The sequence below is a fragment of the Scyliorhinus torazame genome, chromosome 10, assembly GCF_047496885.1.
Source record: "Scyliorhinus torazame isolate Kashiwa2021f chromosome 10, sScyTor2.1, whole genome shotgun sequence".
NCBI classification, from domain to species: Eukaryota; Metazoa; Chordata; class Chondrichthyes; order Carcharhiniformes; family Scyliorhinidae; genus Scyliorhinus; species Scyliorhinus torazame.
The window spans coordinates 85456247-85479192 of NC_092716.1; the positions used below are offsets into that span (position 1 = coordinate 85456247).

General features: G+C 43.9%; 1 protein-coding gene across 2 annotated transcripts in view; it reads right to left on the minus strand.

The window, feature by feature from the left end:
- pskh1 (protein serine kinase H1) overlaps positions 1-22932 on the minus strand; it is an 87288-nt gene extending 64356 nt beyond the window's left edge. The window contains exons 1-2 of one of the 2 annotated variants that reach the window (XM_072518362.1): positions 22781-22932; positions 21496-22517 (exon numbers count right to left, since the gene is read on the minus strand). In XM_072518362.1, the coding sequence (XP_072374463.1) occupies positions 21496-22437 (942 nt within the window). In that variant the 5' untranslated portion in view covers positions 22438-22517; positions 22781-22932. Of the gene's footprint in view, positions 1-21495; positions 22518-22651 lie in introns of both variants that reach the window. The other variant, XM_072518361.1, reaches the window with a different exon arrangement.
- Positions 22933-22946: the final 14 nt, after the last annotated feature.

The following is a 22946-nucleotide window of genomic DNA, read 5'->3' on the forward strand; positions in this document are numbered from 1 at the left end:
GTTATGTTACAGGAGACGCATTTGAAACTGATAGACCAGGTTAGACTACGCAAAGGATGGGTGGGGCAGGTGTTTCATTTGGGGCTAGATGCGAAAAACAGGGGGGTGGCTATACTAGTGGGGAAGCGGGTAATGTTTGAGGCAAAGACCATAGTGGCGGATAGTGGGGGCAGATATGTGATGGTGAGTGGCAAATTACAGGGGGAGGCGGTGGTCTTAGTGAACGTATATGCCCCGAACTGGGATGATGCCAACTTTATGAGGCGCATGTTAGGACGTATCCCGGACCTAGAAGTGGGGAAGTTGGTAATGGGTGGAGATTTTAACACGGTGCTGGAACCAGGGCTGGACAGATCGAAGTCCAGGACTGGAAGGAGGCCGGCAGCAGCCAAGGTGCTTAAAGACTTTATGGAGCAGATGGGAGGAGTAGACCCATGGAGATTTAGCAGACCTAGGAGTAAGGAGTTTTCGTTTTTCTCCTATGTCCACAAAGTTTATTCGCGAATAGACTTTTTTGTTTTGGGAAGGGCGTTGATCCCGAAGGTGAGAGGGACGGAATATACGGCTACAGCTATTTCGGATCACGCTCCACACTGGGTGGACTTGGAGATAGGGGAGGAAAAAGAACGGCATCCACCCTGGAGAATGGACATGGGACTAATGGCGGATGAGGGGGTGTGTCTAAGGGTGAGGGGGTGTATTGAAAAGTACTTGGAACGCAATGATAATGGGGAGGTCCAGGTGGGAGTGGTCTGGGAGGCGCTGAAGGCAGTGGTTAGAGCGGAGCTGATATCAATCAGGGCACATAAAGGAAAGCAGGAGAGTAGGGAACGGGAGCAGTTGCTGCAAGAACTTCTGAGGGTGGGCAGGCAATATGCGGAGGCACCGGAGGAGGGACCGTACAGGGAAAGGCAAAGGCTACACGCAGAATTTGATTTGCTGACAACGGGTACTGCAGAGGCACAGTGGAGGAAGGCACAGGGTGTACAGTACGAATATGGGGAGAAGGCGAGCAGGTTGCTGGCCCACCAATTGAGGAAAAGGGGAGCAGCGAGGGAAATAGGGGGAGTGAGGGATGAGGAGGGAGAGATGGAGCGGGGAGCGGAGAGAGTGAATGGAGTGTTCAAGGCATTCTATGAAAGATTATATGAAGCTCAACCCCCGGATGGGAAGGAGAGAATGATGTGTTTTCTGGACCAGCTGGAATTTCCTAAGGTGGAGGAGCAGGAGAGGGTGGGACTGGGAGCACAGATCGAAATGGAGGAAGTAGTGAAAGGAATTAGGAGCATGCAGGCGGGGAAGGCCCCGGGACCGGATGGATTCCCAGTTGAATTTTACAGGAAATATGTGGACTTGCTCGCCCCGCTACTGATGAGAACCTTTAATGAGGCGAGGGAAAGGGGACAGCTGCCCCCGACTATGTCAGAGGCAACGATATCGCTTCTCCTAAAGAAGGAAAAAGACCCGCTGCAATGCGGGTCCTATAGGCCTATTTCCCTCCTGAACGTAGACGCTAAGATTCTGGCCAAGGTAATGGCAATGAGGATAGAGGATTGTGTCCTGGGGGTGGTCCATGAGGACCAAACTGGGTTTGTGAAGGGGAGACAGCTGAATACGAATATACGGAGGCTGCTAGGGGTAATGATGATGCCCCCACCAGAGGGGGAAGCGGAGATAGTGGTGGCGATGGATGCCGAGAAAGCATTTGATGGAGTGGAGTGGGATTATTTGTGGGAGGTGTTGAGGAGATTTGGCTTTCGAGATGAGTATATTAGATGGGTACAGCTGCTGTAGAGGGCCCCGATGGCGAGCGTGGTCACGAATGGACGGGGGTCTGCGTATTTTCGGCTCCATAGAGGGACGAGGCAGGGATGTCCTCTGTCCCCATTATTGTTTGCACTGGCGATTGAGCCCCTGGCAATAGCATTGAGGGGTTCCAGGAAGTGGAGGGGAGTACTCAGGGGAGGAGAAGAACACCGGGTATCTCTGTATGCGGACGATTTGTTGTTGTATGTGGCGGACCCGGCGGAGGGGATGCCAGAGATAATGCGGATACTTGGGGAGTTTGGAGAATTTTCAGGATATAAACTGAACATGGGGAAGTGAGTTGTTTGTGGTGCATCCAGGGGAGCAGAGCAGAGAAATAGAGGACTTACCGCTGAGGAAGGTAACAAGGGACTTTCGCTACTTGGGGATCCAGATAGCCAAGAATTGGGGTACATTGCATAGGTTAAATTTAACGCGGTTGGTGGAACAGATGGAGGAGGACTTCAAGAGATGGGACATGGTATCCCTGTCACTGGCAGGGAGGGTGCAGGCGGTTAAAATGGTGGTCCTCCCGAGATTCCACTTTGTGTTTCAGTACCTCCCGGTGGTGATCACAAAGGCTTTTTTCAAAAGGATTGAGAAGAGTATCATGAGTTTTGTGTGGGCCGGGAAGACCCCGAGAGTGAGGAAGGGATTTTTGCAGCGTAGTAGGGGTAGGGGGGGGCTGGCATTACTGAGCCTAAGTGAGTACTACTGGGCCGCCAATATCTCAATGGTATGTAAGTGGATGGGAGAAGAGGAGGGAGCGGCGTGGAAGAGATTGGAGAGGGCGTCCTGCAGGGGGACTAGCCTACAAAGAACAAAAGAACAAAGAAATGTACAGCACAGGAACAGGCCCTTCGGCCCTCCAAGCCCGTGCCGACCATACTGCCCGACTAAACTACAATCTTCTACACTTCCTGGGTCCGTATCCTTCTATTCCCATCCTATTCATATATTTGTCAAGATGCCCCTTAAATGTCACTATCGTCCCTGCTTCCACTACCTCCTCCGGCAGCGAGTTCCAGGCACCCACTACCCTCTGCGTAAAAAACTTGCCTCGTACATCTACTCTAAACCTTGCCCCTCTCACCTTAAACCTATGCCCCCTAGTAATTGCCCCCTCTACCCTGGGGAAAAGCCTCTGACTATCCACTCTGTCTATGCCCCTCATAATTTTGTATACCTCTATCAGGTCACCCCTCAACCTCCTTCGTTCCAGTGAGAACAAACCGAGTTTATTCAACCGCTCCTCATAGCTTATGCCCTCCATACCAGGCAACATTCTGGTAAATCTCTTCTGCACCCTCTCTAAAGCCTCCACATCCTTCTGGTAGTGTGGCGACCAGAATTGAACACAAGCTATGGTGACGGCGCCGTTGCCGTTCTCACCGAAGAAATACACCACAAGCCCGGTGGTGGTGGCTACTCTGAAAATTTGGGGGCAGTGGAGACGGCATAGGGGAAAGACGGGAGCCTCGGTGTGGTCCCCGATAAGAAATAACCATAGGTTTGCTCCGGGGAGAATGGATGGGGGATTTGGAACATGGCAAAGAGCAGGAGTAACACAATTGAGAGATCTGTTTGTAGATGGGACGTTTGCAAGTCTGGGAGCGCTGACCGAAAAATATGGGTTGCCCCAGGGGAATGCATTCCGGTATATGCAACTGAGGGCTTTTGCGAGGCAACAGGTGAGGGAATTCCCGCAGCTCCCGACGCAGGAGGTGCAGGACAGAGTGATCTCAAAGACATGGGTGGGGGACGGTAAGGTATCAGACATATAGGGAAATGAGGGACGAGGGGAGATTATGGTAGATGAGCTGAAAGGGAAATGGGAAGAAGAGCTGGGGGAGGAGATTGAGGAGGGGCTGTGGGCTGATGCCCTAAGTAGGGTAAACTCATCGTCCTCGTGTGCCAGGCTAAGCCTGATACAATTTAAGGTGTTACACAGGGCGCATATGACTGGAGCACGGCTCAGTAAATTTTTTGGAGTAGAGGATAGGTGTGCGAGATGCTCGAGAAGCCCAGCGAATCACACCCACATGTTCTGGTCATGTCCGGCACTACAGGGGTTTTGGGTGGGGGTGACAAAGGTGCTTTCGAAGGTGGTGGGGGTCCAGGTCGAACCAAGCTGGGGGTTGGCTATATTCGGGGTTGCAGAAGAGCCGGGAGTGCAGGAGGCGAAAGAGGCTGATGTTTTGGCCTTTGCGTCCCTAGTAGCCCGGCGCAGGATACTGTTGATGTGGAAGGAAGCCCGGGTGTGGAGACCTGGATAAATGACATGGCAGGGTTTATAAAGCTGGAACGGATTAAGTTCGTCCTAAGGGGATCGGCTCAAGGGTTCACCAGGCGGTGGCAACCGTTCGTCGAATACCTCACAGAAAGATAGAGGGAATGGAAAAGAAGAAGACAGCAGCAGCAGCCGGGGGGGGCGGGGGGAAGAGAGGAGGAACCAGAAGGACTCTCAGGGATGTTAGTGTATAAGTATAATATGTATAGGTTGTTGTTATAGGTAATTGTATACTGGACTGCTGAATTGTATTTTTGGAGAGTATTTATTTGGGACAAGGCAGTTGCCATCTAGTTTTGTTTTTTAATTTTGATGTTGTTTATATATTATTTATTTCTTGTTTAAAAAACTGGCCATTGTTATTTATATTGTTATATTACTGTGTAACAATGTACTGTTATGGTTGGCCAAAAATTTTGAATAAAATATATTTTTTTAAAAAAGGAGCCCTAGCTGATCTGGAGTCAATGGGAATCAGGGGGAAAACTCTCCGCTGATTGGAGTCATACCTACTTCAAAGAAAAATGGTTGTGGTGGTTGGAGGTCAATCATCTAATTTGCAGGAGTTCCTCAGGGTAGTGTCCTAGGCCCACCCATCTTCAGCTGCTTCATCAATGACCTTCCTTCCATCACAAGGTCAGAAGTGGGGATGTTTGAGGATGACTGCACAATGTTCAGCATTCACAGCTTCTCAGATAATGAAGCTGTCCATGTGCAAATGCAACAACACCTGGACAATATCCAGGCTTCGGCTGACAAGTGGCAAGTTACATTTGCGCCACACAAGTGCCAGGCAATGTCCATCTTCTACAAGAGAGGATCTAACCATCGCCACATGATATCAATGGCATTGCCATCGCTGAATCCCCCACAATCAACATCTTGGGGATTACAATTGAGCAGAAACCGAACTGGACTAGCCACATTAATACTGTGGCTACCAGGGCAGGAAAAAGGCTAGGAATTCTATGGCGAGTAACTCACCTCCTGACTCCCCAAAGTCCTTCATCTCCAAGGCACAAGTCAGGAGTGTAATGGAATACTCTCCACTTGCCTGAATGAGTGCAGCTCCAACAGCACTCAAGAAGCTCGACACCATCCAGGAGAAGCAGCCTGCTTGATTGCTCCTCCTTCCACAAACATTCAAACTCTCCACCACCGACGAACAGTGGCAGCCGTGTGTACCATCTACAAGATGGATGCACTGCAGTAACTCACCAAGGTTTCTCAAACAACATCTTCCAAACCCACAACCTCTACCATCTAGAAGGACAAGAGCACCAGATACCTGGGAACCCCACCACCTGGGAGGTTCTAATCCAAGTCACTCACCACCCCGACTTGAAAATATATTGCCGTTCCTTCACTATCGTTGGGGCAAAATCCTAGAACTCCTTTCCTAACAGCAGCGGTTCAAGAAGGCAACTCACCACCACCTTCTGAAGGGCAACTAGGGATGGGCAATAAATGCTGGCCTAGCCAGTGACGCCCACATCCCATAAATGATTTTAAAAAGAAAAAAGTGGCATCAGAGAATGGGAAGACAGAGTTAATGAAATTAATGGAATGAATAATCATGTTGAAACATGGCAGACAGGCCAAAATGGCATAAGAGGAAAGTGTTAAATGAATTAAGTACAACATTTATGTTAAGAAAGCACTTAAGCCTTTAATTCCCCTCAGGGTGTGTGCCCAAGCAGGATATACTCCAAGTTACCATTAGCAACAGCATGGGCTGTAGAAAGTTTTCAAACATTCAGGACTATAATAATGTATTCTGCAGCAATCAGCAACTCAGCTTGTAATTGCCCAACTGAATCCATGGGAAAATTAATTTATAACAAAAGAGCTAAATTGATAAAAATCATAAAATAAATCATCCAACACTAGATATGCACAAAGTCATCTTGTCCAGGTACTCACTGGTCACTTGGATGCACTGGTGCACAGCATTTGAGTCACACAATCACCATGATGTGATAAGATTTAACTTCACCAATACAGAATCAATTCTACTGCCTCACAAGGCACCAAAACTCACTGCTCTGAAGACATTTTAAAATAATCCCAGATAAATAATTCCAGATGTGCCATGAGAAATTATACAAAGCAAGCTGCTTCCTAATTATAATGTTTAGTTCAGAGATACCCAGAGAGAAATCCCTGCAATAACTGTTGCTTTTTTCTCTCAAGGCAAAGAAATACATTCTCCATAAGCCAACACAATAAAACCTTCCAAACTATTTACGCAACACTTTATTAGAAAGCCAACAGCTGTTCTATATATTTAACTGGCAAAAGTACAGGATTACACAGAATAGTTTTAAAACAAAAACTTGCACTGTACCATCAAACTTTAATACTTGTGAATGATAACCTGCTGTACTTCAAATATTTACATACACACACACAAATTAGGAGCAAGCCCCTGGCCCCTCGAGCCTGCTCTGCCATTTGATAAGATCATGGCAGATCTGACTGGCCTCAACTCCACATTCCACCTACCATTGATAATCATTGACTCCTAGTCACGAATCGATCTATCACTGCCTTAAAAATATTCAGTGACCCTGCCCCCACCATTCTCTGCAAAGATGGCTCCAAAGATTTACCGCCCTTTTGCGAAAAAGATTCTGCTCGTCTCGGTTTTAAATGGGAGACCCCTTATTTAAACTGTGTCCCCTAGTTCTAGTCTCTCCCATAAGGGGAACCATCCTTTCAGCATCCACCCTGTCAAGTCCCTTCAGGATCTTATGTTTCAATAAGAGTTATGTATGAGGTCAAGATTATGGAAATATTGGAAATACGTTAAAATACAAAGAGTCAGGACCTCGATAGTACATGGCAGAGGAAAAAAATAATTGAAAGTTGACATAAACATTGCATACACAGAGTTAAGAGGCTCAAAAATATTTTATAGCCGTCACTTTAAGACAGAGCGACAGAACACTAACTTTTAATTCATGCACAAAGATGTACCTTATACCAGGCATTTCACAGTAACATCATTGCAGTGTTAATGTATGCCTACTTGTGACAATGAATATTATATTATAATAAGCTTAGGGAAAGGATACAGAACTCAAATTTACTTACCCCAAGATAAAGATCAACCAAACTGGTCTTTATTTAATACCAAAACTAAAACTCAGGTTAACCAATTAACTGCACTAGCAACATTGAAGCAGTGATACGGCACGCAGATAATCCTATTTTGTAAAAAAAAACATCTTCTATCACTTCCCATGAGTTTGCTTCACAGCTCCAGGGTTGCAGGTTCGATTCCCGGCTTGGGTCACTGTCTGTGCGGAGTCTGCATGTTCTCCCCGTGTCTGCATGGGTTTCCTATGGTTTCCTCCCACAGTCCAAAGATGTGCAGGTTAGGTGGATTGGTCATGATAAATTGTCCTTAGTGTCCAAAATGAAGGTTAGATAGGGTTACTGGGTTATGTGGATGGGATGGGCTTAGGTAGGGTGCTCTTTCCAAGAGCCGGTGCAGACTCGATGGACCAAATGGCCTCCTTCTGCACTGTAAATTCTATGATTCTATGAAATGCAAAGCATCTACTTGAATGTTTATTTTTTTGGTCAGGGCTAAGAATGCAACAGGAACGGGCTTCATGTCCTCTAAATGAACAATCCACAATAAAATTAAAACTAATTTCTCAGTCTAATCTTTAACAATTTTTAAGCTACACATTCCCCTACTTTTCAATGTGCAGCACTAATAGTGTGAAAGCAAAGGTCATACTGAATGAGATTAATGCACATTAGATTGGAGTTTAAGAAGATTGCAACCTTGCATGTATATAGAAACGTAAAGCACTCGAACCTATTCCACCGTTCAATGACATCAAAGTTAATCTGTCATCTAACTACATATTCAAGCCCATCTTTGCCTCATATTAATACCTTTCATTAACACAAATCTATCAAAATGAGATTTTAAAGTAATTGACCTAGCAGCAAATTTGGTGTTCGGAGGAAAGTTCCAAACGTCTACCCTTTCTGTGAAGTGTTTCCTCACTCCACCCCTGAAAGGCAGCCGATTGTTCCTTCGTCCAAGACTCCACAACCAATGGAGCTAGTTTCTCCAGCTACCGATTTGAGCCCTTAATATTTGAAACTTTGGTTAAATTAGTCCTTAACTTTCCAAACACCATGGAATCAGGCAATGCTATCTTTGTGCAATCCCGCCTTATATTTTAACCCTTTTCCGGTATCATTTTGGCTCATATACACTGCACCTTTCAAAGCCAACATACCCTTCCAAAGGCATAGTCTAAGTACCTTGAACATAGCAAAACGTCCCAGTGTTGAAGAACGGGAGGCAGTGGCAAGTAGTATTGTCACTGGACTAGTAATCTAGAGACCCACGATAATGCTCTGGGGTCCAGGGTTCATCTCCCACTATGGTAAATGGTGAAATTTTAATTTAGTTTTAAAAGTTTGAAATTAAAAGTCTAATGATGACCACAAAACAATTGTCAAATGTTTAAAAAATCCAGCTGGTTCACTAATGTCCTTCAGAGAAGAAATCTGTCCTCCTTACCTGGTCTAGCCTACATGTCACTCCAGACTCTCAGGTATATGGCTGAATCTTGGACTTTAAAAATACCTGAGTTTTATATTTTAAAATGGACTCAGACGCAAAGATGGCTGAGAAAGCACAGTTAGCCACTGACAGGAATGGGTGTTTCTTTAAGGAATAATGAAAAATCTCCCTGTGCTTCCAGAAAAGATACTTGTAAAACCAAAGGCTGATTATCATTTCCGGTAAAGACAAAGGAACATAACGACACTGGGTGTAATTGCAGAGGCGAGACTAGTGTATCCTAGGTCTCCAATTGGAATCTGTTTGAGAGATTAAAAGTTTGCTTGCTACCAGCCTGTGTGTGGCTGTCTGTCAATCTGTGTGTGCTCTGAGAAACAGCAGCTGGAAGTTTGCCACAATCAAGGTGATGCGGTAACCGAAGCAGGGTCCATGGAAAATAGCCAGCCTTTGCAGGAACATCTAAAACTCGCTCCCTGACTGGGGAAGTTAATCAGCCAGCGAAAGATCGCAACTGGAAAAAACCCTGAAATTTCTCTACCAAACCATTGTACACCTGCACCAAAGAGTCAACTATTCGCCAGCAGAAGTCGACTCCTGGAATCAACCTGGATCGGTTGCAATAATCGTCATCTTATCCTCGCAATTTAAGGACTGTTCTTTATAACTTTTTTCAGAATGTACTTACTATTGGATTCAATTCTTACTACTAATCCGTATGAATGTAGATGTGGGTGTTTTACCATTTCTTCTTGTCTTTTCAGTCGTTAATAAAGCCTGGAAATAAATTAGCTCCTTCTTAAACCTGACTATTGGGTCTGGAAAAGGTATCCAAGGGAAAGGGGATTATTAGATGAAGCCTTTGCTGCTGCCAGCAGAGGGTGGGTTGAATAAAGACACAGAGCCAGTCATCCCTCCTCACATGAGTTGATCATCTTCCAGTACTCAAGCCGGACGGTGACAAATAGGGGGGTCGTGCCCAGATCAATAATTTGTGGGGAACCTCACTTTGGGCTGGTCGTGACAAGAGGGAATTCCAGGGAGTAAGGTCAAGACACCCGAGCTGCCAATGGTAGAGCGATTAAAATCGGAAATGTGCAAGATGACAATTGGAGGAATGCAATAATTGAGACGGTTTCTAGGGCTGGAGAGATTTTAAAAGGAGAATGAGAATTTTAAAACTGAGGTGTTATCTGACTGGGAGCCAGTGAAGCTCAGCAAATATGTTGATGGATGAACAGAACTTGCTATAACTTTAGATTTGGATGAGCGCAAGGTTTTGTAGGGTGAAAGATGGGAAGCTGGCCAGGAGAGAATTGGACGTGTCAAAGCTGGTGACAATGAAGGTACGGACAAGGATTTTAACAGTAGATCAAATGAGGCAGGGTTGAAGTTGGTGATGCTAAGGATGTGAACATACTTCCTATACGCAGAAGAATTATTGAATCTTCAGCCGCCCGCGAGGATTTCCTTACACCCTTAATATGCTCCATCGCACACTCATATTTACTTTTGTAATGGAGCAATCTAATGAGCTCCCTTTCATTGACAAGCTAGTTGAAAAATATGCTACTGTCTCCTCAAGCCTAGCTTCACATGTCAATGTACACTTTGGGATTGCACAGTTCCGTGCACTATAAGATTGATCTTATCAGCAATCTTGTAAATAGGGCTCTAGCATTTGCTCACCACCAAGGTTAAACTGACTGGTCTGTAATTGTCGTGCTTATCTTTACACCATTTTCTGTCCAGAAATCTTCCTTAGCTTTTTTAGTAATGATATCCTTTAATAGACTGCCAGTTCAATTCTTGTACATCAGTACAAAGGCTCAGAAGAGGACCCTCTTACCCCCCGCCAAGAGTAACATATTACTTGGTACAAAATATTCCCCTCATAAACCAGCCGCTTCAAAGGAGAAAATTTAAAAATGACATTTACTGGTATTATTCGATTGAGAATTCAATGTGTTAACTATACTGCCAAATTCAAAACTTCAGTGCTAAATTTTAGCTTATAAATTCAGGCTGAAACTTTTTTCTGCCGATCTGTGCCCAAGATTTTAATAACACACACTTTTGCCAGGGCCCATTTAATTTGTGTGAACAGCTTTGTTTACTCGAGGAAATCACAGTGCCTTGCCTTCACATGGAATCCATCCCACTAGTCCACAGCAACACCCCCCAGGCAACTGTCAAGAGCACTGACACCGAGGCTCACTCATCTCAGTTTCTAAAAACAAAAGCTTTTCTTCAGCCCATGTTCTATATTAAAAAACCCAGCTGTTTTCATTTTGTTTTATTCATATGCTTTTTTTTTGAATTCTTTATTTTCCCTGGCACTAAGACAGACTGGCAATCTGCTCTCAGTCCTCTACTAATGCCAGCCTTGAGGAACTCGCATTTCTATCAGCCCTTACTCCAAACTGCCCTCAGAAGCACACTGCAAAAAATTAGTATCAAAATGGTCTGGTCCAAAAGCTCATTCCTTGCTCAGTCACATTGTACAATCACTGGATATGGGAACATTTTCTCTACAGTACAAGACTTCTAAGTTGATGATTGGAAGTTGTGATATAATGCAATGAAATTTAAAAACTCAAAGCTAAAACAGAAGCACTTCTGCTTTTGTCTGTAGCCATCTAAGATGGCCACCTGCAAAGGACCATGGGAATTATGGCCAACCCAGGACTCAGACAGATACACAGCCTATGTGTATCTAAAACACAGGTAACCAGACCTGACCGATCCCCCCGCTCGTTTGCATTTTAATGGCCCATTTCCCAGGACAATAGAACTCCAATCAAGCAACCGGTACAGCCACAGAATGATCGCGCCACTCCCCTTACTCAGAAAGCATAACTGCCAAGGCCAATGACCGCTAAGGACCTGCCCAGCTACCAAGGCACCCGCCCCTTTATTGGCCGAAATCAAAGAGAGTGATCAGAGCCTTGTCAAACTATTGAGTCCAAGGTTAAGGACAGCCCCAAAGAGCGTGAAATCCCAGAGGGGTAAAAGAGAGCGCAGCCATGTGTTCTGTCTCTCTTGGATCCGGCCTGTGCCACCCAATTGCAGCAGGAACAGCCAGTTAAGTTCTAGACCAACAATCGCTACCTGACGGATAAGCCCAGCAGAGACAGAGCCACTTTCTTCAAACCAGCCAAGTGAAATCCATATAAAGGCTTTTATCCATTTGCACAGTGCCGGTCGCCCTGAAGATAAGTATAGGTTATTGTAGCTGATAGGTGTAGTTTAACTCATAGTAGATATTGTGTTTGCATGTTACGATAACTCTTGTGTATGTAAATAAACCATCTTTTGAACTAACTAACTGGTTGTGTGGTCATTTGATCAATATAAGGGAAAGGCTTGTGGTTCACCGAGATAAATAAATAATACCAACAGTCTTTGCCCTGAAATTAAGAAAACTTGAATCCACAGGAGCAGTGATGCCAGAGTACAGGCAACAAAAGTGACAGTGTGGGGCTGTAGATATCCTCACACCATGTCCAGAGTCAGCAGATACCCAATCTTCCATTCAAAGCTTCCAGTCGTACCAATTTGAAGTAAAGGTAAATTTAATAACAATTTTACATAATTCATATATACTCCAACCCAAACTTAATGTTTAACAAATATTTCTGCAATCATTTTTCTCCAGCCATGTGTTATGAACCAGTGGAAGTAAAAGTAATCTTGGAATCAAGCAGCTCTGAAGAGTCTTAAGGATTTGAAACATTAACTGTTTCTCTCCCCACGGATGCTGCCACACCTGCCGGGTTTTCCCAGCATTTTCTATTTTTACTTTAGATTTCCAGAATCTGCAGTATTTTTCTTTTATTAAGAAAATAATCTGCTTGCATGTCTTCGCTTACCTACAAGATGAGGCAAAGTGATCAAGAACTTGCCCAGTGTGTCAGTGCTGCAAATCTCCAACATTCCATTCTGCACTAACAAATGTTTGTAGCGATTTATAGTGTAAGGATAAAGGATCGTAGGAATATATTTAATCAGGATTTTGGCTGGGGAGCAGAAAATAAACAAATGGACGCAGATAATAGCATGTTGATGTACACATGATTAAACTTCTTTAGTTATTTTCCAACGGCTAAAGACCTGAGAATGTTGCCATATATCATGTTTAGTTGCTTGTGTGTGCAATTATGTCACAAAATACAGCAACAGCCCAACATATAAAACCACAGTTAGCTGAGAAAGGTAGCTTCTAATTTATAGTTTATCTATAACCCCCAATGATCATTTAAAGAAATGAAAAATATGCAAAAGCACAACTTTAAGGCAAAGGCCTAATCCTGTAGACATCATAAAACATTGCATTTTGATGACTGGTTTGCTCATCAGTACAAGCACCCATATACTTCTTGGTGCACTCCACACTTCATAGAACAGTTTGGCACTTAGTCTCAGTAATGCTCACTACTCCACCGAAAGCAATAAGCAGTAAAAATCCCAGGATTTCTTTGTCAGGAAACCTAGAAGATGCAGTAGCTGGTGATGGAAGTCGAAGAAATTCAGTTAGTGGCAACTGTTGACACAGAGTTTGGATTTTGAATTCCTTCAGCTTGTTGCGGGAAGGGAAGATGGAAAAAGTAACATGTCTGACAGTTTGTGAAGCATTTTGAGAATTAATAAAGTCGAATAAGAGACAATATAATGGAATTTCTGTTTGTGCACCCACTGTAAAATATGACTGGGGGCCAGTTGGTGAAAAGTCAGTGCTGGGTGCAGAAGCTGATCAATGTCTGCGCATGATGTTACCAAGAAACAGCATGTAGATTGCAAAACGTTTTGAGTCAAACAAAACTAGGATGCTTCCACTGAGATAGATAATGGAGTACAGGCATCAAGAGGGTGATACAGGCGATCACAGAGGGCTGCAGCAAGGTTAACGAAGGATAACGTACCCTAGACACAATCACACATAGGTCACTAGTGACAATGAGTACTTCCATGTTGTGTTCAATCTGGGATATTCAATGAGAGCTGTGGGATAGATGGACAAAGCTAGGAGGTGGGCATTGGAAAATATGTGGAGTTTGGCAATGGAGCAGAATTACAAGCGCAGAGGAATGGAGGGTACGCTGATAACAATGGTCTTTAAAGTTTATGGGGCAATGCCTGACAAGACAGAATTACTTACAATGCCAGTTAGGAACAGTTGAGAAAGGAAGCTGGGTAAGAGTTTTGTGGAACAGGTCATAGAAATAGGAGATAAGTCAAATGGATGAGCCAAGTTTTGACAGGGAGTGAGGGTGGGCTGGTGGAAGAAAGCTCTTCGGAAGGTACAAAGGGCAGAAAAGGAGCTTCGGGGCCAGGACAAGGGGTTTGATCTATAGGACACGGGGAAATGGTCACAATCAATGGAGACAGCTAACCAAATTGTCTTGATTGCTGGTGACAGAAATCCTCAGGCTCCTCAAATTTGTTAAGAGTAGGCAGGTAGTAGGGAACTCAGTAGTAGGGAACAGGAGCCTACGGTGATCATTGTCCTCGGAGGTGATGGTGGAGTAATGGACTGATTTAGCAGAGAACAGCAAGGCCTGAAAGAGCTTGATTATGTCAAGCCACGTTATGTGTGGATGACTAAATCAATTCTGCATCAGGTACACTCATTTGCATACCTTGGACTTAAAAGAAGCAAAATATGGGGGCTGTCCCAGGAGCAATAATGGGGATGGATGATAGTGCAGCTTTTGCTAGGGACAAGTCCATGAAAAGTAAAAATCCGGCTCAATCATGGAATACCAGACATACACTGACTCCCATCTTCATCGTTTCCATAGAATCCCTACAGTGCAGGAGGCCATACGTCCCAATGAGTCTGCACTGACCCCCCCCCCAAAAGAGCACTCTTCCTAGGTCCACAACCCACCCTATCCCCATAACCCCGTGCATTGATCATGGCAAATCCACCTAACCTGCACATCTTTGGAAACCAAGGGGCAATTTAACTTGTCCAATCCATCTAACCTGCACATCTTTGGACGTGGGAGGAGTCCTCAGCACCCGGAGGAAACCCCACCAGACACGAGGAGATCATGCAAACTCCACACAGTCACTCAAGGCCAGAATCAAACCCGGATCCCTGGTGCTGAAAGGCAGCAGTGCTAACCACTGGTGCCAGTATGTGTTAAATATTTCTGAATGTAAAAACCTAGTTTGCTTCCCCTATATATCAACAAGTTAATTTCAAAGTGGAATTCATTAAACAAATGCAGCCTGACTAATACAACATGTTGAAGTTTAAGAGTTAGTGTAGCTGCCTCAGAAAGTCTGTCGCCACAAAGTAAGGAACCAGCCTAAAGTTTAATCGTGATCTTCCCGTACCAGCCTCCCCGGACAGGTGCCGGAATGTGGTGACTAGGGGCTTTTCACAGTAACTTCATTTGAAGCCTACTTGTGACAATAAGCGATTTTCATTTTTCAAATGGTTAAAAATATAAATTCTGAAATCCAAAATGATAGGGAAATAGAAATTTAAACCTGTGGCCAATAAGATAGAAGCTAAGGTTCTGGATGTACCCATTATTTGTAACTTTAATCCTAGCTAATGGGAGTTTCAACAGAGATAAAATCTAGAGAGATAAATGCTATTTTACTTCAAGACAGAGGAGGTATTGAAACATCTTCTGCGCTTAGGGTGGTGCAGGCTACAGTAAATAAACAATGTTCTCATTTTACACTTGAGATGGAATGAATTTATATTTTTTAAATGCAGCATTGAAGACACAGCTTATGCCGGAGGAATCTGCACAGTTTGTGCTCAGTTGTGAAATAAATTAACCAGCAAAAAAATCTGAATATAAAACAACCCACTGAAGGAAAATATGGTAAATGGCCACAAAACCTCCTCACAGGAATAATAAGGATAAAGCATTTCTAAAACAGATAAATTACTTCAGAACATATAATAATTTGCTATGCCAAGTATAGTCAAAATGGATCAAAGCAGTTCACTCTCTTCAGATTGCATTTTAATGACTTCTCCCAATACCAGTTCCACAAACAAGGTTTCTTTAAAGGTAGCTTGTCATTCACTAAAACAAATACTGAGGAACAATACCACGTTTTTCAATTAGGCACGTCATATCGTTTTGGCCTCAACACAAGAGTTCAACAGCTTCAGACTATGACTGCCATTCCCATTTTCTTGGATGGCAGATAGTGGTGATGGCACTGCCGTCACACTTACATATCTTCTAGACTCATCCTTTGTTTACTTGTCCCATTCCCACCTTTTTCACCTTGCACCAGCATCCCTTTTGTCATTTGTCAATGAACTCTGACCATTCACAGGGTCCTTTTATTCTTTCTTCCCCATTGTACCCTGTTTATAAACTGTTAAACATCTAACTTCTTCCAGTTCTTATGAAAGGTTATACACCTGAATCTTTAACACTGTGTTTCTCCCTCCCCAGATACTCAACAGGTCGGGCAGTGTTTCCTGTTTTAATTTTATACAATATTGAGATGTTCAGTACAAACAAACACACAAAGTAATTCAAAACAAGCAGGGAGCTGATCAAAGGGACAGTTTAATCACTGCCATATGCCACTTATATTGGTCCAACCAATCACACTGGTGCTCATCTTTAGCCTCCCCCCACCTTCTGTCATCTAACTCTAGCAGAAAAAGGCACTATTAAAACTTAAACTGGCCCAACTTCACAAATCCTTAGTTACAAGAGGTTAGAAGTTGGGTACTATGGCGAATGACCACCTGATTCCCTAAAGCCTGCCCACCATCCACAAGGCACAAGTCAGCTGCGTGATTGTATACTCTCCACTTGCCCAGAAGAATGCAGCTCCAACAGTATTCAACAAGCTCAGTATCACCAAAGCAGCCTGCCGTGCTTGGCACCCGATTGTCCGCCTTAAATATTCAATCTCTCTACCACCAATCGACCATTACTATAGGGTGTACTATCTACATCAGTGATGAGTGAGCGAGGTTAGTGACTGGGCTGAATGATTAGTCCTCCATCTCAGTGGGCCATAAGATTGAAGTTAGGCTTGTTCACTAACCATGACCCCCATGAATAAGGCTGAATATATTTAATACATGCTGAATATTTCAGAACGAGTTATAGAAAATGCTTAAATCATTAATATTTTAATTGAACTGTCAACTTCAAATGGTAAAAACAAAATAAATATTTACACTGGACAGAGAGGGAGCGCATGTTTCTCACAATCAATGTTGTGTGTAATCAGCACGCACCTCACGTCACTTGCCCTTGTTTTATGTCTGTATCACTTTAGTCACACGGTAGGAAAATAACTACGCAGACGGAACTAAGCAGAATGTGGAAATCCTGCCATTGGCAAGTCAACTAAATGTCCGTAGGGCGCACGCAGAACCCAGGTGGGTCCTATGTGGCTCCCGGGCTGCAGGTTGCCCATCACTGATTACATGATGCACTGCAGCAACTCTCCAAGGCTTCTTTGAAAGCATCTTCCAAACCAACAACCTCTACTACCTAGAAGAACAAGGGCAGCTGACCCACAGAAATGGCACCACCTGCTAGATCCTCTCCAAGTCACACATCGTCCCAACTTGGAACTATATCACTATTCCTTCATTGTAACTGAATCAAATCCTGGAACTCCCTTCCTAACCACACTCTTAAGTACCTACGTACACTGTAATGGTTCACCACCACCTTCTCAACTGCAATAAATACTGGCCTTGCCAGTGACACCCACATCCTGGGAGGGAATTCAAAAAAATTCCCTTCTCCTTCATATACTTATGTAGTTGTCCCTTAAATGCATCTACACTATTCATCTCAACTGCGCCCTGTGCTAGCGAGTTCCACATTCTCATCACTCTCTGGGTAAAGACTCATCTTAATTTTCTTTGTGATTTCTTCATGGCTACCATACATTGTTGGCCTCTGGATTTGCTCTTCGCCACAAGTGAATACATCCTCTCTGTGCCTACTCTATCATAACATTTCACTATATTAAAAGCCTCTATTTAATCACACTCAGCCTTCTCATTTCAAAATGAGAGAGACCTGGCCTGTTCATCCTTTCTATGTGGGTGAAACCTTAGGAGTTCTGATATCATCAATGTGAATCTTTTTTCCACCCTCTTCAGTGCCTCTCTCTTTTTATAATATGGCAACCAGAACTGCACACATTACTTCAAATGCGGTCAAACCACTGTTGAATGCAACTTTACTTTTCTATTCTATTCCTCAATAAATAAACCCCAAGTGCAGTTTGCTTTTTATTCCCCAAATGGTCCAGTTAATCCAAGTTTTTTCCAGTAATTTCTGTATTTGTACTCCTGATCCCTTTGCTCCTTAACCCTACATGAATTCTATTTTCCAAGGCAACGTGACCTCCCTATTTTTCTTATCAAACATTCATACCTCACACTTCTATGTTGAAATTAGTTTGCGCCATTTTGAAGAGTTTACTAATGTCGTGACTTGTTGCACTCCTCAGTATCGACTATCCACCCAACTCCAAATGCAATCGTTGTACACAAAATCCAAAACTTGTGTTTTAGATTACAAAGTCTAACTTGTGAACATAAATTGTGAAGGGACCTAGCAGTAATCCCTGTGGGATCTCACTTCTCACCTTCTGCCACCTTGGGTCACTAAAGTAAGTTTTCACTGACATTTTTAAGCCCTTTTGTCCTTTCTTTCAGGTTATATTTTTAGTGTAAAATGAGTTGTAAAAACGATTGGAGAGAAGTAGATGCTGGTCCACTTGAACAAAAGTCAGTAATTTTAATTAATAATTTTAAACATCGCGAATGCTCAAGAAAACAGGTAAATTTAAAATGGCAGTAAAGTTAAATGACGGTTCATAATTATATACAGTTCCCTGGCACTACTGTTGGGAGGTTCACCTTTGACCCCGAGATATTTTTGAATCAAAAGTAAAATTTAAAGACTTATGATTAATGTTGTGGTACCATACACTTAACTATCAGTATGACGAGAGGAGACTCAAATCACTGGATATTATGCACAGGGAAACAATTGCAATTGAGTTTTTAGTAAACAAAGTCTTGGTATGTGACCCTAGTAAGCCATTCATTGAGGACTTCAATCATCCTCAAGGAATTCAGTACAGTATTACATGCCCAATTAGGAACTAAAGACTGCTATTTGCGACCATCTAAATTTATAAATAATAGTCTGCATAACAGTACCTAAAGATGATCCAGCTACCCTTCAAATAATTGTGCTGGCTTTGTTTAATCTACCATCAAAAATCAGCCAGAGGAGCAGCATGGCAGCACAGTGGTTAGCACTGCGCCGAGGACCCGGGTTCGATCCCAGCCCCGAGTCAGTGTCTCTGTGGAGTTTGCAAGTTCTCCCAGTGTCTGCATGGGTCTCACCCCCACAACCCATAGAAATGCAGGGTAGATGGATTGGCCATGCTAAATTGCCCTCAATTGAAAAAAAAGAGAACTGGGTACTCTAAATTTTTTTTTTTAATTAAATCAGGTCCAGGATTGCATGTACATTGCATTTATGGGCTGAGCACAGCACAAACTGCATGCAATATTTGTGCCATGATGTGGACATGCCATCTGCCCACACCAAAAAGAGCAAAGTAAAGTTTGGGTTGAAGCATTTGAGAGGAAGCACATTTTTAATGGTATGATAACTGATAACAGGGAGGGGGCATCGCTAGTTAGCCCAGTTGGCTAGATGGCTAGGACGTGAATCAGATTAACACCAACAGTGCGGGGTTTTATCCCTGTTCTGGTTCAGGTAAACTCGAGGTCTACCTCTTTGCCCTACCCATAGTAAATAAATCACAGCACTTATCCTTGCTTTGGCGATTAATCGGCAGGAGCCTGATCTAGGGAAGAGGACTCAAGAAGAGGAGGTAGTGATAATTACTACCAAACAAGCTCTCTGGCCCTTCCACAATTGTGGAGTCGCATTCTCTCAATGACAATTCAAATTTAAATCTTTTTGCTCTTTATTTTTCTGTCTCTGTTAATCGAGTCTGTATTTCAGAATCTTTCTCTCTGTATATGATTTAAATCTCATTAATATTTCCTGATTGAGAATCTGCTTGACAAAGTGAGGATTGTTCAATCTGACTGGTCGAAGAGTCTTGCTCTTTCTAGCCCAGCTTTCAGTCCAGGGAATTACACTAACTAAAATCCTGGATTAGAGAAAAACTGAGCATTAAAGCCGGGGAAAACCGCATTGACAGCTGTCACGAAGGAGCACAGCAAATGCTGTGACTTCATCGCCGACTGCAAAATCCAAGCCAATGTGTCCAATGGAATTGCAGCAAAAATACTGCCTTTGTGTTTCTTTTCAAATTATAAGCAGTACTCCTTCAAGCGAAGTTTGGCTTTAATAATGAAATTGATTAACAAATGTTTTGGAAAAAAAGTAGCAAAATTGCAGCTAACTAAAAACCAAAGCAAAGCCTTCAACTGGTTAATTACACTCCAAACCAAACTGACCTCCTGGGACACAGTAAACAGGGACACAGTAAACAGGCTGGTCGCCAGCTCAGTAAAGAACAAAGAATTGAATACTGCTAAGCAGTTAAGTAAGGCCAAGGACTGAAGTTTGACATAAGCATCAAGTATCCCACATTGAGACCATTTTCATACAGCAGCCAAGGCTCAGTGGAGCATCTGTAGGCTTAATTTAATGGGAGGCGGTCAATTAGTAAGCCATCTCTGCATTCACTGTCCAATTAGGAGCGACAGGTGGACTGAGAAGATGGGAGGGTCTAACAGAGCACCCAAAGTGAGGGACAGCCATTAGCCCCACTGTAAAGGGCTGTGTGCTGCCGAAAATTCTGCCCCAAGAAGCGGAATTGTGATACGCATTTTAAACCTAAAAAGATTATTTGATCCCAAATTTACTTGTATCCTTTCTAAATGGGGTAGAGAATCAGTGCAGGAGGAGGCCATTCAGCCCATCGAGTCTGCACCCGCTCTCTTGAAAGAGCACCCCTCCACCCTATCCCCATAACCCAGTAACCCCACCCAACACTCAGGGCAATTTAGCATGGGCAATCCACCTAACCTGCACATCGTTGGACTGTGGGAGGAAACCGGAGCTCCCGGAGGAAACCCACGCACACACGGGGAGGTCGTGCATACTCCGCACAGACAGTGACCCAAGCCGGGAATCGAACCTGGAACTGTGAAGCAATTATGCTAACCACTATGCTACTGTGCTGCCCAGTGCACACAGAAACAGTGCACAAAAATTAATCTCCCCAATGGCTTGATCCCCTCAGTGTTGGGTACTTGGAACATCAGCTTCTTGCAAGGTACCCTGCAACAAATGCAAATCTGAATCATAGAATCCTATGGAATCCCTACAGTGCAGGCCATTCGGCCCATCAAATCTGCAACAGCCCTTGCTCTGATAGAGCACGCTATCTAGGCCCAAACCCCGCTTTGATCCCACCTAATCTTTGGGCAATATTAGCATGGCCAATTCATCTAATCTGCACATCTTTGGACTGTGGGAGGAAACTAGAGCACCCGGAGGAAACCCACAGAGACACAGGGAGGAAGTGCAAACTCCACGCAGTCACCCGAGGTCGGAATCGAACCTGTGTCCCTGGCACTGATGCAGCAGTGCTAACCACCGTGCTACCCATAAAAACTCACTGGAATTACAGAAAATAGATTTAAGATCATTACTGCTGCTTTCTGTGGCATGAAATGAGCTCCAGATCAGGAAATCAGGCCGAAAATCCAAAAACAAGGTTTCATGACAATATTGAAATCATCACGGAGATTCTAGCGTACCCATGCATGTAATTTTTCTTACTTCCAAAATGTTTATTGAATGCACTGTTTAATGCCACTTACCTCCCCTGAGTAACTGTATTTACCCTTCAATATCTGCCTATATAATCGTGTGCGATTGTCATCTTCAAAGGGCATAGTTCCACTTAACAAAATGTAGGAGACTACACCCAATGCCCACATGTCAACAGAATTTGTGTAAGGCTTCCTCACAAGGATTTCGGGGGCAATATACTCTGGGGTGCCACAGGTAGTCTTCATGAGACATTCATCGCCTTTCTTTCGAGTGCTTGCTAAGCCAAAATCTGTGATCATAATTTTGGAGTCGGCACCTGGATGATAGTACAGCAAGTTTTCAGGTTTCAGGTCTCTATGTGTGATGCCTAGGATATGCAAATATTTAACTCCGTCAAGAACCATTTGCAGCACCCTGGTGGCATCTCTTTCAGTAAAGGTGCCTTTGGCTATGATCCTGTCAAAAAGTTCACCTCCAGTTGCTAATTCCATCACCATATACACTCTCTCTTGAGTCTCAAATACTTCAATGAGCTGTATGACATTGGTGTGCCTTACTCTCCTGAGGACATTGAGTTCTGATTCACACACTTCTCTGCCTTCCTTGTACTTAGTTTCAATCAATTTTATTGCATAAGGCTGTTTAGTGCTTTTGTGCTCCACTCTGACCACCCGACTAAAACTTCCTCGACCGATCAGTGCCTTGATGTCATATTTTGCAGTCACTCTGGGGTCAAACTTCGCACGGTATTTGGCCACTTTATTCCTCCTCGGATCATTCTGCTGGTCCCAGTGTCCAGTCTGTTGGTATGCATTAGTCTGATGAGGCGGTGGTTGACCTGTCTTGCCACCGCTCTTGATGGCATCGTATTTAATAAAGTGCTTGTATTTATCACTGTGTTGGCCAGTGTACGGCTCCACAGTTTTAACTAGATCCAAATGGACGTCTTTAGGTGGCTCGGGCAGCACTTTGCTTGTCCCACAGCCCATCACTTTTTGTTGTTAGTGAGCCAGGAAGGCATGTCGTCCCTTCATCATTCTCCCTCTCCTTGCACCTTTTGACCTTTCCTCTGCAATGAGAAAAAAATACACACATTTCAAACCACTTTTAATACAATATTTGCAGCTGACAAGTCAGAAGGAGTATCCTCAACAGATTCAGTAGCAATAACTGGCTTTTATTTCGTAAAGATTCAACACTTACAAAAATGCAGTTGGAAAGATAAGCTCAGTTCAATGTGCAGGGGGGAAACTTGGTCAACTCTCACTCCCCAGCCCCAGCTTGGAGGCGAACCCCCTTTTCACGGGCGGCCCATCCCGGCACGGCCCTCACCTGACTCGGCTCAGACGCCCTCTTCCAAGGAAGGGCGGCTGTTCTCCCCGTGCCGCTCGCCGCCGGTGCCAGGCGCAGCATCCCAGCCTGAGAGGCCGGGCCGCGGCGAAGCTACTCCCTCTCGGTCCGCACACTCCCAACCCCTCCTGAACTTTCCCTGACCTCA